Below are 17793 nucleotides of genomic sequence, written 5' to 3'. Positions count from 1 at the left end.
ATGACAATGTTGTTATGAGCTGCAGAAAACAACTAATAGCTTATAGAATTCTGAGTCCAAGAGCAGGTTTGTGATGTAAAAAACCTCTGCTTGTTTACCTTGCTTGGTTTGAGGCTTGGACTTGATTTTAGAATAGTCCATTTATAGGTGGATCCAGATACACCGAAATAATGCCATGTATTCCATATGGATTCAAAAAACTTTATTCACTTATGAGAAGAGGTAGTTGAAATAATTCTACACATATGAATATGCTATACAAATCGAGTTATAATGAATATACTGTTCTATGAATAGATATATGACCATACGGATATACATCCTAAGAATCAAAGAATTTTGAGGCTTGCAAACATGAAGTGGGAATTGAGCTTGTCAGAAAGAAGGTAATTAAGATCACCCCATAAAAGACTGAAGGAGGTGCAAAAAAAGTAACCAAATGTTCCATGTAGCTGTGTTCTCTCTGAAAGCTTAAGGCATCACCTGTGATTTTTCCACAGATGCGTTGTGCTTGTCACACATGGGGCTTATCTCCATGCCCCGCTCCCTCTCTCGGTCCCCTTGGCGGAAGAACTCCTCCATGATGCGGTCCGTCCACTGGCGGTACAGCTGGAGAGGCTTGGTTGGGTTGCTCAGGTCGGCACAATGCACCATGTTCTGAAGGACCTAAAACAAACCAGTGCATGCTCTGTTTAGCACCCACTCCTTTTTTTTAAACTGGAAATTCACATCAGGTGACTGTGACACTTAAAAATACATGTTGTGTAAGAGTCGTTCCAGACGGCTCGACCATGATGTGTCTGTGTGTGGTTCACACTTGTATTAATAGTCCCAAAGTATGCCACTTCTACCGCATCTAGGTATCATGAGAGAAACTGTTTACATGCTCACTTCATTAAATTCAGAGCTGCTTAAGTGGTTGGTTTTGTGGGATATTTTTTTTTTTTTAACGCTCTTCCACTTGCAAAGGCCAATAGGATTTTGTCTGGTTAATTCTCAGCATGAAGAATCTGGATAAAAATCCTGCTTATAACTACCAAAATTATAAGCTGGGAGAAAGGAGACATAAATCCTATCTAAGCTAGACACACAGACATGAGTGTGTACACACAGACACAGAACAAAGTCAAATGCTTTACCTGGATCCTATCAGAATAATTATCAAGAAGAAGAACTCCAGAACTCGTCACTTTCTTAGTTTCAACCATAGTTTTCAAATCGGCCAGTAGATTCATGTGCTTTGACATGTCTGTGGCAAGTACCTTAAAAGACAAACAGTGTTTTAATAAGTAAAAAATGCCCAGAGGAAAAAAGTCATAATTTTCACATGAAAATATCATGGAGAACATGAGAAGAAATGGAGAACAATTCCGTCATCTAATAGCCCTGTGCGGGAATCCTTTACTACTTCTTGGGCCAGAATCTACTCCTCTTTGCTGTCAAGTTTCCTGGAAGCTCAGATAAATGTGTACAATATACAGAAACATTAATCACTAGCAGCCACTCTCATGGTGATAAAAAGGGCTCTTTCTCTGGATAAGACATCATCACATTTTGAAGTTTTTTAATTTCTTGGACTAGAAAGTGGTTACTGGACTACAATGGAGTGATTCACAGGTTGCTTACAGAATACTTTAGGAACAATATTCTGGTTAATTTTCTGCTTATCTAAGACATGTAATGTCTCCATTTCTCTGCATGTACAAAGCTGAACAGATAAAGTTTCTGATAACCAGAGATTTCCCTGTGTCTCATGAAAAATGCATAGAGAAAAGACGAATGTCATGGAAGTTTCTGCATGGAACTTCTGCTGACAGAGGTTTTTTCATTATTCTTAACTCCAGACTGTTAGCAGCAGAGCATCACTGCCAGCAGCAAGGCCAGCCTCTAGGACAGAAAGGGCAGCAATATCTTGAAATGTACAAGAAACTTTTATTTGATTGTCATCTCTTTCTTTTTTTAAGAAAACATCATAAATCACAGTTCTCTTTTTTGCTTTTTATCAGTTACTCACAATGTCAATGACCATCTTCCTTAATGACTGTCTTTGCTTTTTGGTCAAATTCTGGAAAATGTCACAGTTTTCTTCCTGAAGCAACTTAAAGCCCACGGCCAAATGATGGTTCTCCAGGACAGAAGAATCATTGTACATCAAGGCAAGTTCAGAGTCTTGAAAGAAAGACAAGAGGTAGAAGGTCAACAAAGCCATTTATGCTAAGTTTATCTTATTTTTCATATTCTGAGATATCTGGGGTTTTAGGAAGCAATTTCTCCTAAATGTTTCTACTTGCATTCCCATGACATTACAACACCTAGAAGAGAGTCCCCTAGAATCTTGAGAGTGGGCTTAACGCTCTTGGCAAATGATAAGTCAGTTCACACTGAGGCTTCGCCTTCTTCTGTTCTAAAGGGAAAGAAGAGTTAGGTGAGATTACCCTGAACCTCCTCTCCAGATCTGCTAGAGGCAGCTCCATAAGCTCAGCAGTAGAAAACATCATTCCTAACATCTGTAACACATCCAGAACAGAAGATGTATTCCTGATAAAGGTGGACTATCTATCCGATCTTTTATGTAATGTAAAGATCATGTGCCTTAGGGTAATTTGTACTCCAAGAGTGTACAAGACCAGCTTGGAACATACGAACAATATCAGGGTCTGTTCATGCTTGTACTTGTTTTGTTCACAGGATAGCTTTGTTCATTTTTCCATTTCCTTGTCCACATGTCTTGGCAATCACTATAAACATGTATGTTGCACATCCAAGATGCACACTGAGAGTTTCACACGGAGCCGGGTTTTGAGTTGTCTACATAACTCCAAGGTGAAGATTCAGCTGCTCCCCCATGACTGTCCTGGACCTCTGTTTTTTTTTTTTCTTTTTTTTCAATGAGAAATCCTACCTCTTTCCTAGTTCCTGTAAATAGCAGACTCAGGTCTATTAAAGTAGTCATTAAAAAAAAAAATGGTGCTTTATCTTGTTTCCACTTAAGTCACTGTAAAAACTAACACATGTATTGGATCTTTCTTTTGACTTGTGTGGAAAATATACATTATTTTCTAAGAAAGAAATACTCAATACTGCTCAATGACTATTTTAAAGAAGCTAGGAAGGAGACGTGAGATTCAAGACACACTTTGACTGAGATTCTATGATTTTACATTTACATAGAAAAATAACGTTCTATATACAAGCTACAAATATAGTGACGGAAAGCTTTTTTATCAATGAGATCAGTGAAATAAAGAGTATGTACTATCACCAGGTCCAGCTCTACCTTCATACAGTAAAATGTCTCTGCTCTTGAACTTCAAAAGTCATATGATTTGAATAGATGACTAATGTGTTCAAATGTGTGAGGAAACCTTTCTCCCCCACACCTAGGCAGATTCGCTAGAAACAGAAATTTTACTTGTTTTCCAAGTAAAATTTAATGCTATATATATGCTGACACTGCTTTATTGTTTCAGAAAATAACGCTTTAAAAATATTTATCTTTTTAAAGATAAATATCCTCTAATGTGCTCTATTCAACACATTATGATGCTATTTACATTTTATGGATTTATTTACATAGTATTGTCCTTGAAAAAGATTTATGCAGCTTCTCACCTGGAATTTCAACTTCCTTACATCCAATTCAGAATCCTCCACTCCCCTAAATCATTTATAAAAGCTTAAAGCCTCTGCCAGGTAGAAATGATCGCTCTGTTTTCACAACCTTCAGCATGTTTACAAGGAGTGTATGTGTCATTAATATTAAATCACCTGGTGCCTAAAAGTAACACAACCGGAATGGTTAATGAAAACTATCACCACAACTGAGAAGCAGAGGGGTATTTGGCCTGGGAATCAGCCAGGTGAGCCCAAGTGCCCTTCCGCCCTGGTGAGCCATGCAGTCTCCTTAAAATTGGACAAGTGACCTCCCATCCATGGTAGGTCTGATCTGATGATTAGAAGTCTTTATTACAAGAAACACAGGTTCAACCTTTAGCTTTGGACAAGATGGCAGCCCCAGCTCCAGGTTAGGAGCTGAGAGTGTGTGCTAGTTTGAGCCACTCAATCCATCCACAAAAGAAAGAGAAAACACAAATTTAATGTCTATAAAAAGTTTACTGTAAACTAAAAATAATCACATAATTCTGATAGAGTATTTCATACAGCTGTTTATTATAAGTTTGCAGTTATTAGTGAGACTCTCCTTTTCTGAGACTGTATTCTTGTATTTAAGGGCTTCCCTGGTGGTGCAGAGGTTAAAGCGTCTGCCTGCAATGTGGGAGACCTGGGTTCGATCCCTGGGTCAGGAAGATCCCCTGGAGAAGGAAATGGCAACCCACTCCAGTATTCTTGCCTGGAGAATCCCATGGACGCAGGAGCTTGGTGGGCTACAGTCCACGGGTCGCAAAGAGTCAGACACGACTGAGCGACTTCACTCACTTCCCTTTCACTTTAAAACATGTTGTGAAAACTAAAACTTAACTTGTGTTAGAGGCTACTAAGCCTCTTCTGAGTTCTGAAACAAAATGCTTTCTGGCTTGATCTTCCTGACCCAGGGATCGAAAGAACCCGGGTCTCCTGTATTGCAGGCAGATTCTTCACCGTCTGAGCCACCAGGGAAGCCCAATTAAAAGCTAACTAAGGCAATAATTCTCATAATGCCCTGGGGCTCTTATCAACCCTGGGATAACTTTCATCTACCAGATGATACTGATTCATTCTCTCAGGCATTACACAGCCCTATCTCACCCCACCCTCAAGAAAATATCAGCAATCCAAAGCTGGCCTGGGAACTGCTGACTGCCCTGTGTGGCTGAGACCCCACAGAAAGGAGATGGGCACAACATCACTGGCTAACAAAGTGCCTCCAGAAGCGCAGTCTATAATCCTTCTACCTCAGGCAGGTCATCAGTAAAACGACCTTAAACAGACACCCTTGGCCACTGTCCTGTGTGTATAATTACCCTCTACTGTCTCCATTGGAGAAGGAAATGGCAACCTACTCCAGTGTTCCTGCCTGGAGAATCCCAGGGACGGGGGAGCCTGGTGGGCTTCCGTCTATGGGGTCGCACAGAGTCAGACACGACTGAAGCGACTTAGCAGCAGCAGCAGCAGCAGTCTCCATTATTTATTCTCAGTTGTCTCAAACTTTAAAGGGCATGAGATTCATGTGTGGACTGAGGCTTTGCTAGTTTAAACTGCAGACTCCACGGGTACCCTGCTGCCAGCCTAGGCCCATCTGCCCTTAGAGGGTCCATAATAAAGAATAATAGAGTTGGTCCTCATTTTTCCTGAAAAATTTAACAGAATACTTGGAAGACAGTGACTTTATTATCAGTTGTTTTAATTTGTTCTCAATTCTTAATTCTAATGTTATAATATGGGAAGATACAATATTTAGTATAATAGGATGCAAATAAAACACTTAAGTCTGAATATTGGTGTTATTAATTTAAAGAAAAAAGCCTACCTTTCTTAATGCAAGAGTTAAGACAGAATTTATATGTATTTGTTAAAAACATCAAGATATACCTAAGAAGCAAAATAATGAATCAGTCCAGGATAATAAAAAATTGCCAGTGTACATTTTACTATATGACCTTTCTGTTCTAACAGAAAGGACACAATCAACCCTAACCTAGGAGACAATGTAAACTCATGTGTTGATATACAGTAATTTTTGTTGACTCCTGAAAGCACCCTATTATAGGTTCTCAAAAGGTATCTAAGACATGAAATGCACTGACTATCCATCCATTTTTGGAAACCTATGACTTTCCTAATTCTCCTACACATGAGTGAGTCACCAAAGTGCATTTTGTTATAGGGTAGTCCAGAGGCTATTAAAAATATACAAATATATAAATAAGCCAAAAGATCTGAATCTCTCAAAGCAAGGCTATATTTAAACTTCCCCTTTAAATCTGGCTGCAGCAAAGCATTGGGAATGAATGGTGGAGGAACAGACACTACAGGAGCTAGACTGCTATGGGGCAGGAGAAGGCTGTTTTCCACAACTCGGTAAAAAGCAAAGACAGATTCTTAACAGATAGGAAAAAAGAAGAGCTTTTTATTTTATTTTTTCACATACAAAAGTGACTTTTATAACATTAATCTACTGTGCTGGGAGGGAATTATATAATGGTACATTTAAATTATTTACCAATTAACTTCAAGTACAGAGAGAATGGGCTTCCCTGGTAGCTCAGCTGGCAAAGAAACCCCCTGCAATGCAGGAGACCCTGGTTCAGTGGAGAATCCCCATGGACAGAGAAGCCTGGCGGGTCCCAGTCCATGGGCGTCATAAAGAGTCAGACACGACTGAGTGACTAAGAGCACAGAAAGAACAGAATTTCTGTAAAACAATCTCTTTGCGAAAAGCCTCACCCAAACGCTACTAATATTCCCTACAGGGGTTTGCAGTGCAACTGTGTGTTAAGAGGTGTCCCACATCGAACAGTCTCTTCTGTGCGTTCTTTCCAAATCCATTGATGACTTATTTTACAAAATGTCACCAGTGAGAAAAAAATCAACGGTTAAGAAATATTAAAAGAAAAAAACAAACAGTATGTCAGAACAGAACCTCATACTGCCCTCAGCATGAGATTTAAAAAGGGAAGAAGAGGAAAGAACATGGTGGAGGGAAGGAGTTACAGCCTCTGAAGAGGATTAAGTCACAACCTACATAAAATGAGGAATTTAACATGCATCCTGATAACTTCTTTTATTTAAAACTCTGAGGGTAGGATTTCCCTGGTGGTCCAGTGGTTAAGAATCCACCTACCAATGCAAGGGACATGGGTTCAATCCCTGGTCAGCGAACTAAGATCACACATGCCACAGGGCAACTAAACCTGTATGCCACAACTAGAGAGACCGCATGCCACAACCAGAGAAAGCTTGTGAGCTGCAACAAAGACCCAGCACAGCGCCCGCACCCCCACCCCCCCCAAAAAAGAAAAAACTTTAGGAGCAATATACCTAAATCTTTCTGCAAACTTTCGCTTTCAATTGCTCTGTCTACTAATGTGGTAATATAGTATTTCAAGAGAAGTACTGGAATGCATGTTTTTTCAAACATCATATGCCTCATGGGCTAGAACAGTAATTTTTTAGAGCTATATAACATTAATGTGCAGTCACTGTAATGCATATATACACATTTCAAAAGAACATGACTCTGGAAACACCCTACACTTATAAAAACCCTCAGTCACTCTAAAATGTAAAAAGGAAAATTTTTTCTGCAAAAATGAAGAAGTTTCACTTCACTTACTTGTATTGATCAGAAACTGATTGGACACACCAGGATGATCAACGTCATGGATTGCACTGGCAAAAATTGCTGCAAGAATCTCCAAATCTGTAAACACAGCCTGAAAGAACGCAGACAATATTAGATAAAGTTACTATTCTATAGTAATATAAATTAAAGGTACATAGGAATGGGAAATTCCTTCCCAGACTCTGATGGAAAACAAAATGAAGCTTCAAAATATATTATTATCATATTCCAGGATGGCAGACTTTCAGAAAATGAGCTCCTCATGGCCTTTTTAAATGTAATCTTGGAGGAAATATTTTATCTGATCTTATTATAATTCAAGATCACACCTTTTCCATGGTTATATTTTAAAAATATTTAAAAAGGATATCTGCCAATAGTTTTAGAAAATAATAACTTATTTTAAAAGTATTTAAGATGTTCAAGGATATTCTGAAAATGTACATAAAATTAATGACACGAGCAATTATTTTCTTCCATTCAAAACAGGGACTCTCAGTCTCAGAGAAACCAACATCTGCAGTCAGATAAGTCTTTGTTGTGCAGATAGGTCTTTGCTGTGGGAGGCTATTCTGTGTGTTATGAGGTGTTTAGCAGGGCCCCTGGCCTCTACTGATGAGATGCCAGTAGAATGTACCCCCAAACTGTGACAGCCAAAAATTTCTCCAGTATTGCCAGATGTCCCTGGGAGGAGCAGGGGAGTAGGAGTAACGGGAAAATCACCCCCAGTTGAGAGCCTCCCACTCAAACAATAAGGTATTAACCCAGTTTTATAATGAAACAATCTGAACTATAAACTACATTAGCAAAAGAGAGTCACTCTCCCAAATGATTAAGGAAATCAAATTGCTTTAATAAACATTCAATGGAACAACTTCATAGGATTTGGTGACATTAAAGATATGTTTCTTTCTAGTGAGTTCTATGAAAAGTATCAATGCATAGCTTCTATTTTATAAAAATAATCATCTTTGGATTATAAACAAAAAAGTCATCAGACTAAATTCCCAAGAAGCCCCAAACTAATCAAAACTGAGTAATCCAGGTGTGCTTTATGGAATGTTCACTAGATCATTTCAAAGAGGCAATATCATAAACAGATGAATCCCTAAGTCTTTGATTATTATCCAAGACAAATTCATCAAAGACTCAGCTGTTTAATTACCACAATGACATCCCCCTCCCAACTTAATAATATTTCCAGGAAGCCAATTGTTGTTTGCCCTGCATGCCCTTCAGTATGAAAGTTGAAGAACCACTGTGAGTGGCAAGTTACTGTTCTTGAAGGTTTAGAGACCAAGTGTACCTCTAAAGCAGGTGTAGACAACAGCACGTGCGTTGACTGGACGACATCTGCAGCGTGAATATTATTGTGGTAGGCCACATCAGCGTGGTAATGATCTTCCAGGGTCATTAGGTATGTAATTAAAGTGTCTACTGGAATTTTAAATGTTTTTAATAAATCCCGTTCCTGCAAAAGAAATCCTCTTAGCATTTTGTATCTTATAGAAAAGATTTTCCATACAGTGTGTTAACAACAGCAACAGAAATCACCCCCTGTGCCACCTATGGATAACCCAGAAATGAGAGAAGCACTCTCTCAATGTCTAGTGAGGACAATGAAAACCCATGGGGTGATCCAGGAACTGCAGGGACAAAACCAGAATACAGTTGTCCTTCTGGAGCCCAGCAAAGCTTTGCCCAAAATATATGGTGTCAGGAATGAGCTGCCAACTATCAAGTGTCCGTGTCCTGGGACCCTGAAGGTAGCTTCAGTCCACCACCCCAACTGGGCCACTGGGTCAAAGCACGTGAGACACAACATTCTCTTGAGGGCTGGAGACCTCAGCCCCAAATTCTCATATAAATCCTAACCCTGAACTGGGGCAAAAACCTGACAAGAATGAGAAACTGATTTGAAGAAGAGAGCAGTCCACAAGACAGTGGCTGAAGAAATTACATAACTAAGGTTAGTCAGCAAGGGGCTTATTCAATTTGTAAAGTTAACACTCCATTCTCTGTGCAAGGGAGGGTCATGTGGATGATTTAAAAATTTTTTTATTTTATGATTTTAAAATTATTTTAATGAATTGCTTCATTTGCCCACATATCTTTTTCTTCAATGGGAAAAATAATACAATTGATTTATTTGTGTTTTACCCACACTCTAACCTTCTTGTGTCCTTATTTGCCCCTTGGTATATAAGGGGCAGGAGAAGGCAATGGCACCCCACTCCAATACTCTTGCCTGGAAAATCCCATGGACGGAGGAGCCTGGTGGGCTGCAGTCCATGGGGTCGCTAAGAGTCGGACACGACTGAGCGACTTCACTTTCACTTTTCACTTTCATTCACTGGAGAAGGAAATGGCAACCCACTCCGGTGTTCTTGCCTGGAGAATCCCAGGGACGGGGGAGCCTGGTGCGCTGCCGTCTATGGGGTCACACAGAGTCGGACACGACTGAAGTGACTTAGCAGCAGCATATAAGGGGCAAATATATATCCCTTATATGTTTCAGCAAATAAAAAACTATCAAAATAAGTAAAAGAGGGTGAGTAGTGAAGAAGATAAATGCATGCACAATTCACAGACTGGACATTATGTCACCAAATAAGAGGTGATATAACTTAACCACGTTACCTGAAAAATGGTGTGCATGATAACAGTCAAAGGTCGGTTCCCAGACAACTCTGCTATTCTGAAAACATGAAGACCCCATTTGTTCACATCTTCTAGTTCCTGGGGTTAAGGAAAGGTAAGAACAAGTTTGGATGCAGAAGTAGAACATGAAAGAATGAACACAGTCATTTAAAAATTACTGACTTTAATGAAGAGATTGTTAGACTTTTTTTCAAAAGTTCATTTTGAATGTAATGGATGCACCACGTAAGTAGAGGCAAACTTGAGGCAAATCACATGCTAGAGACTGAATGGTGTTGCTCAACCTTATGTCTCTGACAAAACAGTATATTTACACACTTGAAATACTGATCTCAAGTATTTCTCCAGTAGTTAAAACGTATTCTCAAAACCTTAGCTAGTTAACTAAAAGTAACTAGTTAAGTTAGTTATCTAAAGGTAACTAGTTAAGCTAGTTAACCTTAACTAGTTAAAACATATTCTCAAAAACTTTAACTTACACTATTCAAACAATCAAATGTAGATGCAAAAAGAAAGAACATCAAGCCACCTGTCTCTATATATTAATTAAATTCAAGTGATTTATTTTTCCTCTTGATGGTTTATTTTGGAGATCCTTCTCTAAAAGCTCATGTTCCTCTACCTTATTCTTTCTTAAAATTTATTTACTTTTAATTGGAGGATAATTACTTTACAATATTGTGTTGGTTTCTGCCATATATTAGCATGAATCAGCCATAGGCATACACATGTTCCCTCTCTCCTGAACCTCCCTCCCACCCCTACCCCATCCCACTCCTCTAGGTTGTCAGGGAGCACTGAATTTGAGCTCCCTATGTCATACAGCAAATGCCCACTGGCTATCTAATTTTACATATGGTAATGTATATGTTTCAATGCTATTCAAGTGATTTAGCAAGAGCTTTATGAAGTGCTTTCCCATCTACCAGAAAAATCCCCATGAATTATTAATAATAAGCTTTTTCATTTATTTAAAACAGAAGGAATCAAAGTTCACTGCATATTTCTGATCATGGTACTTGAAATAATCTTACCTTGGCAAGGACGTCTTCTTGTTCAGTTTTGACCCCAAACCTTGGGATGCTTGAATTGGTCAAACTGGAGCTGTGCATCAACTTCTTGACCCCACTGATCTGAGACATTGGCCTTTTCTTTTTCTCCTTTTCCTTCTGAGTCGGAGAAGGAATTTCCACTTCATGTTGCTTATCTTAAAAATTTTAAAAATATTCTACACTTAGTATTAATTCTGCCTAGTTTTTTTTTTCTCCAAACATGCATAACTAGGCAGATTTTAATTGATCATTATACATTCTAGGAAATATTTCCAAGTAAAACTCCTCTTAAGGAAGTTGAGTATTTACAGTTTGATGTGGACTTAATTTGATACTCTGAAACACAAAATTAAGCAAATAATTCTACTGCATAATAATTAACATCAAATAATTCAGTGACCACAACTTTGAAGGTCCTAATACTTAAAAAAAAAACTTATGATTGCTGACTTGGAAAAGGCAAAATACATTGGTTATTTCTACTGCTCATCAATTCCATTCCTGTCCAAAATTCACTTCCTGGTGGGAAAGCTGCTTTTGCCAAGTAAGAACTCCAGTTTCAACACCTACTTTGAAATGGCAGAAACTTCGTGCGCAAACTGAAAACAGCAGTGTGTGAACCTAACGGGCCATTCTGCGGGAGCATACACAGTCTATCTGAAGGAGTCAGACTGTTTCTGCTACTTTACATTTTCTACAGGATAGTGATGTGGGGGATATATAATGTAACAAGGTTATATGGGGAGCACAGAGAATCTCCAATATTATCTGATAAGTAAATATCATATTCACAAGAGCTAATTGTTTTCAACTAGGACATCAGATGGTATCAATACACTCATTCACTATTTCAAGGCAGTGCCTCCTTTAACTTTTCCTTACACAGAGCGTGTATCCAAGAAATGTCTGTTTAGTGAATGCGCTAATTAGCTATTACAGCAGTTTTGTTTTGAAAGTAAGTTCAGATCAAGGGTATGTTCAAGTTATTGGCTTGTTCTACCTGCATTTTCTTTCTGGATGGAGGATGGAGTGGTGGTGTCCCAGTGCACCATGCTCTCAGCTACCATCATCAGCAGGCTTTTCCTCAGCAATTGTGTTACATCTCTCTGCCTCCCCAGCCTACCAGGCATGATTCCCATTGGACTACAAACTCGTTGAGTTTAGGGACTATTTTTAACTGATTATTAAATACCTACTGTCCAGCAATGGCTGGCATTTAACAAGCATTTGTTGAATGCATGAATAGCTCTCTCTAAAATATACATTTTTCAGTTGAGTACTTTGGAAAAATGGAAATATACAACTTTAATTAAGGGAATCTCTAAAGTCTTGAATGAAACTAAAAGATAAAAAAAGGTACTTTGTCACCTTAGGTTCTAAAACTTAGAGGCTCATTGATTTGATGACTGAAAACAAATGGAATTCCTAACTCTTATTGAGTTCCAAAACAAGTTTGTACCCCAATCTACCTCTAAAGACAACCAAACAATAAAAAAGAAAAAAATTAAATTGTTATGCTCACCTAAGAATGTGTTTGATATATACTCTGACACTTGATTTCCAGACCGACTCATTTCAGAGAGATGGGTGAGCTCTCGATTAAGCATCCTTTTAAACTGAAAAAACAGAAAGATAAAATGAAATAACAGAAGAGGAAAGTTTAAGTGAAATAACATGAGCATATGCTAAGATATGGAAAATATGCCAAAGAATCTTTAACACATCCTGACTCTTTAGGTCAGTGTTATCCAATAGAACTTTCTACAATGATGAAAAAATGCTATGCTCTCCACTTTCCAGAGATTAGTGGCTAGGAGCCAATAGCTATATGTGGCTATCAAGCCCTTTAAATATGGTTAGTATAAAGGAGGAGCTGAATTCTAGATTTTATTTAATTTTAATGAATTTAAACTGCAAAGTCACATGAAGCTAGGGGCTACCATAAACGGACAGCACACATTTAGATATTCAAGGAGGACACTGGGGGGAGAATGCATAAAAATAGCATGAATTATTAGCATTTAGAGAAGAGAAAAAACTAATTTATAAACACACAAAAGGGTTGCCACACAATAAAACATGGTATGTTTTTTATCAATTAATTTATCATTAGCAGAAATGAATATGTATACTGATCAGAGATTAAAATGTAGTCTTTTCCCCGAAAGCAGAACTGAGCAGATTTGAGTACTCTACTAGACTATAGAGAAAACATTTGAACAGATAATACATAATGTTTCCTTTTTAAAGTTTTTTAAGTAGGGATTTACTGGTTTTCAGCATCCAAAGACTTTACCAATTCATCACCATAAGTCCCATAAATACAATTGAAAATAGACCTGTTCAGCTGAAACATCATTGCTTCACAGTTTATTTTACTGGTTCCCTGGTGCCTATTTTATCCAAAGAAACATATCTACCACCTGGAATTTATCTATCACCAGCACATGGCATTATCAAAACCAGAATTCTCAACGATGTTACGCTTTCCTAGCCATTATTGCTTCTCAATGTATCTTCCTTTGACTTCCCAAATAACTCAAATAGACCTTTTAATGTACCTTAATATTTCTTTTAATGTACTAAACAATATATTTTCTCTGTATAGAGCAAAAACTAAATACTTGATCACAAAAAAGCCTTTAAAATTGTGAATTTCATCATAAATCCTCAATTAACGCTGGGGTAAAGAGAGTAGTGAATCATCATTTAGTAATGTCTGAAATGCATTTTTAACTCAGTATTTAGTTTATTAGAATTTAAAAAAAATTTTGGCTCTGCACAATTCATCCCAACGTGTTATATAAACTCAAGATAATTTGGCAAATCACTTCCAGAGTTAATCTTATTGATCATCTAAATTAGGTATCAGAATTGATCACTGTAAAGTACTGAGATCAATAAAAAATTTCAGTATACTGTTGGATATAAGAAATGCATATTAGCACTTTCCTGCAGTCAAAATTGAAGAACCGGCTATAACCAACAGAGATACCTCTGGTTGTTAATTTACAGACTGACGATGCTCATTCTCAAACTCAGAAACACAAAGTTCACTTCTGTTGTGTATTTTTTTTTTATAACTTGCTCTGGTTAAAAAATGCATGTAGAACTCATGTATATCCTCACTGTCTCACTGCTAATAACTGTATATAATTAGCTATGCCTTTTTCCTTTGTGTATATTTGTTGAAACATAGTTGACAATATCCTGGGTTTTTGGTATACAACATAGTGATTTGGTATTTTAATATTAATAGATTCTGTACCAAACAAAGTTATTATAATATCATTGGTTATATTCTGTGCTGTATATTATATTTTGCAATGTGTGTATATTTACACGTGTGTGTGCACGCACACGCGCACGTGCGCGCGCACACACACACACACACACACACACACACACACAGTGGAATATTACTCAGCCATAAAAAAGGAGAATGGAATCTTGCCATTTGTGACAACTTGGATGGACCTGGAGGGTTGTATGGTAGTGAAACAAGTTAAAGACAAATACCGTACGTTATCACTTATATGCGGAATCAGAAAATGAATGAATAGAACAGAAACAGGCTCACAGATACATAAAAACCACTGGTTGCCAGACTTGGGGAATAACGGATGGGTAAAATAGAAGAAGGGGATTAAAAGGTGCAAACAACCAGTTATAAGATAAATGAGTCACCAAATGTATGTATATTTTATATTTTAAAATTGGCATGGTCACTGCTTTGTAGACTGCAAAATACCAATTTTAAAATAAACATACATTTTGCTTATTGTCACTGAGCATTATATATTATGATCCACTGGGGGAAAAAGTAAAATTTGGAACCTTTCAAGAAAGTTCATAAAGATAATACCAAGTGTTCAAAATATTTTCTGCCCATTTTTTATGCAGTTATATTTTCTTAAACAATTCACAGGCTATCATTTATGAATGTGTAAGATCATTTAACTCACACTGGCACACAGTAGATGCTCAATATTATTTGAATTTTATCTCCTGGTTTCCTAGGCCTTTTATAGTGATAGTTTAATTTTATCATTGCAGGAATGGACAGAAGATCTAACTGTATTTAAACCAACATAAAATATATACCTAAATATCTAGCTCCCCTACCAATACCAAAAAATAATTTAGGGTATTATTCATATAGAAAATGGTCACTATATTAAAAAGCAGAGACACTACTTTGCCAACCAAGGTCAGATTAGTCAAAGCTATGGTTTTTCCAGTAGTCATGTATGAATGTGAGAGTTGGACCATAAAGAAAGCTGAGTGCCAGAGAATTGATGCTATTGAACTGTGATGTTGGAGAAGACTCTTGAGAGTCCCTTGGACAGCAAGGAGATCCAACCAGTCAATCCTAAAGGAAATCAGTCCTGCATATTCATTGAAGGACTGATGCTGAAGTTGAAACTCTAATACTTTGGGGCCACCTGATGCAAAGGGCTGATTCATTAGAAAAGACCCTGATGCTGGGAAAGATGGAAGGCAGGAGGAGAAGGGGACAACAGAGGATGAGATGGTTGGATGCCATCACCGACTCAATGGACATGAGTTTGAGCAAGCTCTGGGAGATGGTAAAGGACAGGGAACCTTGGTGTGCTATAATCCATGGGGTTGCAAAGCAGGAGACCCAACTGAGCGGCTGAACAACAACAAAAAACCATGCCTAAGGGGCTTCCCAGGTGGTGATAGTGCTAAAGAACTGGCCTGTCAATGCACAGGATCCCTGGGTCAGGAAGATCCTAGAGGAGGGCATGACCACCCACTCCAGCATTCTTGCCTGGAGAATCCCATGGACAGAAGAGCCTGGTGGGTTACAGTTCACAGGGTCACAAAGAGTCGGACACAACTGAAGTGACTTAGAACTCAAGTACCATGCATAAGGCCTAAAGGTATGTAAATATGTTTGATGAATGAAATTTTCTCCTGGAAAAAATCTACTTTTTAGGCAAAATATATTCAAGAGAGTCTGCTAAACCTCTAAAACATATATTTAATGAAATATCTCTTTGACCTGAAATTGTCCCTGCTATGAGATAGAAGTGGCCAGAGAGGACTGCCTGGTCATGACAAAATCCTTTCTTAAAAGTTAGGGGAATAAGTAAGATTTTCAGCCACTAGCCTAGCCATTCTACAGTCTGTTATACAGGAACCACTGTCCATCTGCCTTCCATGCATTTATTTGAATGTAACTAAAAAAACGTTGCAGCCTTGGTGGGGGGCAGTTGGTGCCACTCAAACAGTCAGATAGGAACCCAGTTTTTCTACAGAACTACTTTCTAACATGTAAGCAATTTGGTATAAGGAATACATTGCCATATGCCCAAGAAGAAAAACTGCATGGTATCTGCAGATATGCCACGCAAATTACTGTATTTAACTGGAAGAACATGAAAATGAAGTGTAATCTTCTTGGCAGTTTGATTATACAACTCATCAAAATAGCCAGTTGGTGCAAATAACTAAAGCAAAAAATTCCAGTGAAAGAATTCTGTTGTACAGACTGATAAATGACACGTTATATTCTGCTGATTATTTTTGCATCATATACATATATTCCCAGACTATCCTTTTCCCTTTGTTCAAAACCCCAAAGCATGGGTGGAGAAAAACCCTTCATTGCACACCTATCACCCTCCCAAGACTTGGGAGGTGCTCCAAGGAAGTCAACATTTCCTTTTAACATAATTAGATAACACAATATTTTAAGCAGACCTCTTTCTTCCCAAAAGTATAGGAGATTTCCTAAAAACAATTTTCAGAGAGTCAATTAAATTATAGCACAAAGAACTTTTCTAAAAGGAATCAAAATTGTTTCTTTTTTTGTTTTTGCTACTGATATAAAACATATGGTCCAAGGGAAGCTAAATTAATAACCCCCAAAATTACCATCAGTGCTTCCTCAACTGGTAGTTCCTCTTACAATTTGGTTTTGGAGTGTATAGCTGGATGTGCTAACAGACAATAAACTAAATCACTCAACAATCATTTTCAAATCCAAGTGGAATTTCTCTCATTTTAAGATAACTACATACCAATTATTAACATAACTGTAAAACTGCCATGAGGGGGAAAATGATTAGAAAAGGTAATAAAATCTATTTTTCCTAGAATGCTTTCTAGGTTCTTTCTCAATTTATAGATTTAGAAGAGACAAAATATAGAACTGCTTTTCAAAAAGAACTGGTTGCAAAATGTACAACAATTTAATTGAGCACTTAGATATCTCTAAAAGGACCTCTAAATATTTTAGACTGATGAATTATTCTGATTGTTTCTGATCTAAACAGTCTGAAATGATATGTAGAGTTATTGTTGCAACAAAGAATAAAGAGGAAGATCTCTAAGTGAATGCTTTCAAATCCTTTGTTCTCATTATGCATCAGAATGTCTGTATGCAGCAAATATAAAACATAAAGGAAAGGGAAAATGCAGTTGAACTGAATATTGAATATTGCTTTTTCAACTCCAGTTATCCAATTTATGTTTATTTAAGACTGTCAAGGAAACAAAACTAAATAATAAAAAAAATTAAAGTATTCCCAAATTTAATCCCTGTACTTCCCCCTCATGCCAATGTGCTACTTAGTGCATTATATATCTTCTAGTATATAATTAAGACAGTGGTAAAGGTCAAACATTAAGTAAATGCTTGTTTTTCCCCACAACATTCTGCTAAAAATTATTTGAATATGCTGCACTGTGACACACTACAAGTTTGGTGGATGCCAGCATTAAAAGCTAAAATAAACACTGTATTAACCGCACAAAAACAAATCTTTC

At 37.5% G+C, this 17793-nt stretch overlaps 1 protein-coding gene across 14 annotated transcripts in view; it reads right to left on the bottom strand.

Annotated features, from left to right (window-relative positions):
- The window catches only part of PDE4D (phosphodiesterase 4D), a 1603025-nt gene that overhangs the window by 5133 nt on the left and 1580099 nt on the right, over positions 1-17793 (bottom strand). For all 14 annotated transcript variants that reach the window (XM_061393128.1, XM_061393125.1, XM_061393122.1 and 11 more), the window contains 8 exons: positions 12518-12611; positions 10978-11150; positions 9923-10021; positions 8589-8753; positions 7274-7373; positions 2015-2169; positions 1140-1262; positions 484-666 (listed from right to left, as the gene is read on the bottom strand). In XM_061393128.1, the coding sequence (XP_061249112.1) occupies positions 484-666; positions 1140-1262; positions 2015-2169; positions 7274-7373; positions 8589-8753; positions 9923-10021; positions 10978-11150; positions 12518-12611 (1092 nt within the window). The remainder of the gene's footprint in view (positions 1-483; positions 667-1139; positions 1263-2014; positions 2170-7273; positions 7374-8588; positions 8754-9922; positions 10022-10977; positions 11151-12517; positions 12612-17793) is intronic.

Source organism: Bos javanicus, chromosome 20 (genome assembly GCF_032452875.1).
Source record: "Bos javanicus breed banteng chromosome 20, ARS-OSU_banteng_1.0, whole genome shotgun sequence".
Lineage (NCBI taxonomy): Eukaryota > Metazoa > Chordata > Mammalia > Artiodactyla > Bovidae > Bos > Bos javanicus.
The sequence above is the reverse complement of the archived record's forward strand: the minus strand, read 5'-3'. Positions and strand labels throughout refer to the sequence as shown.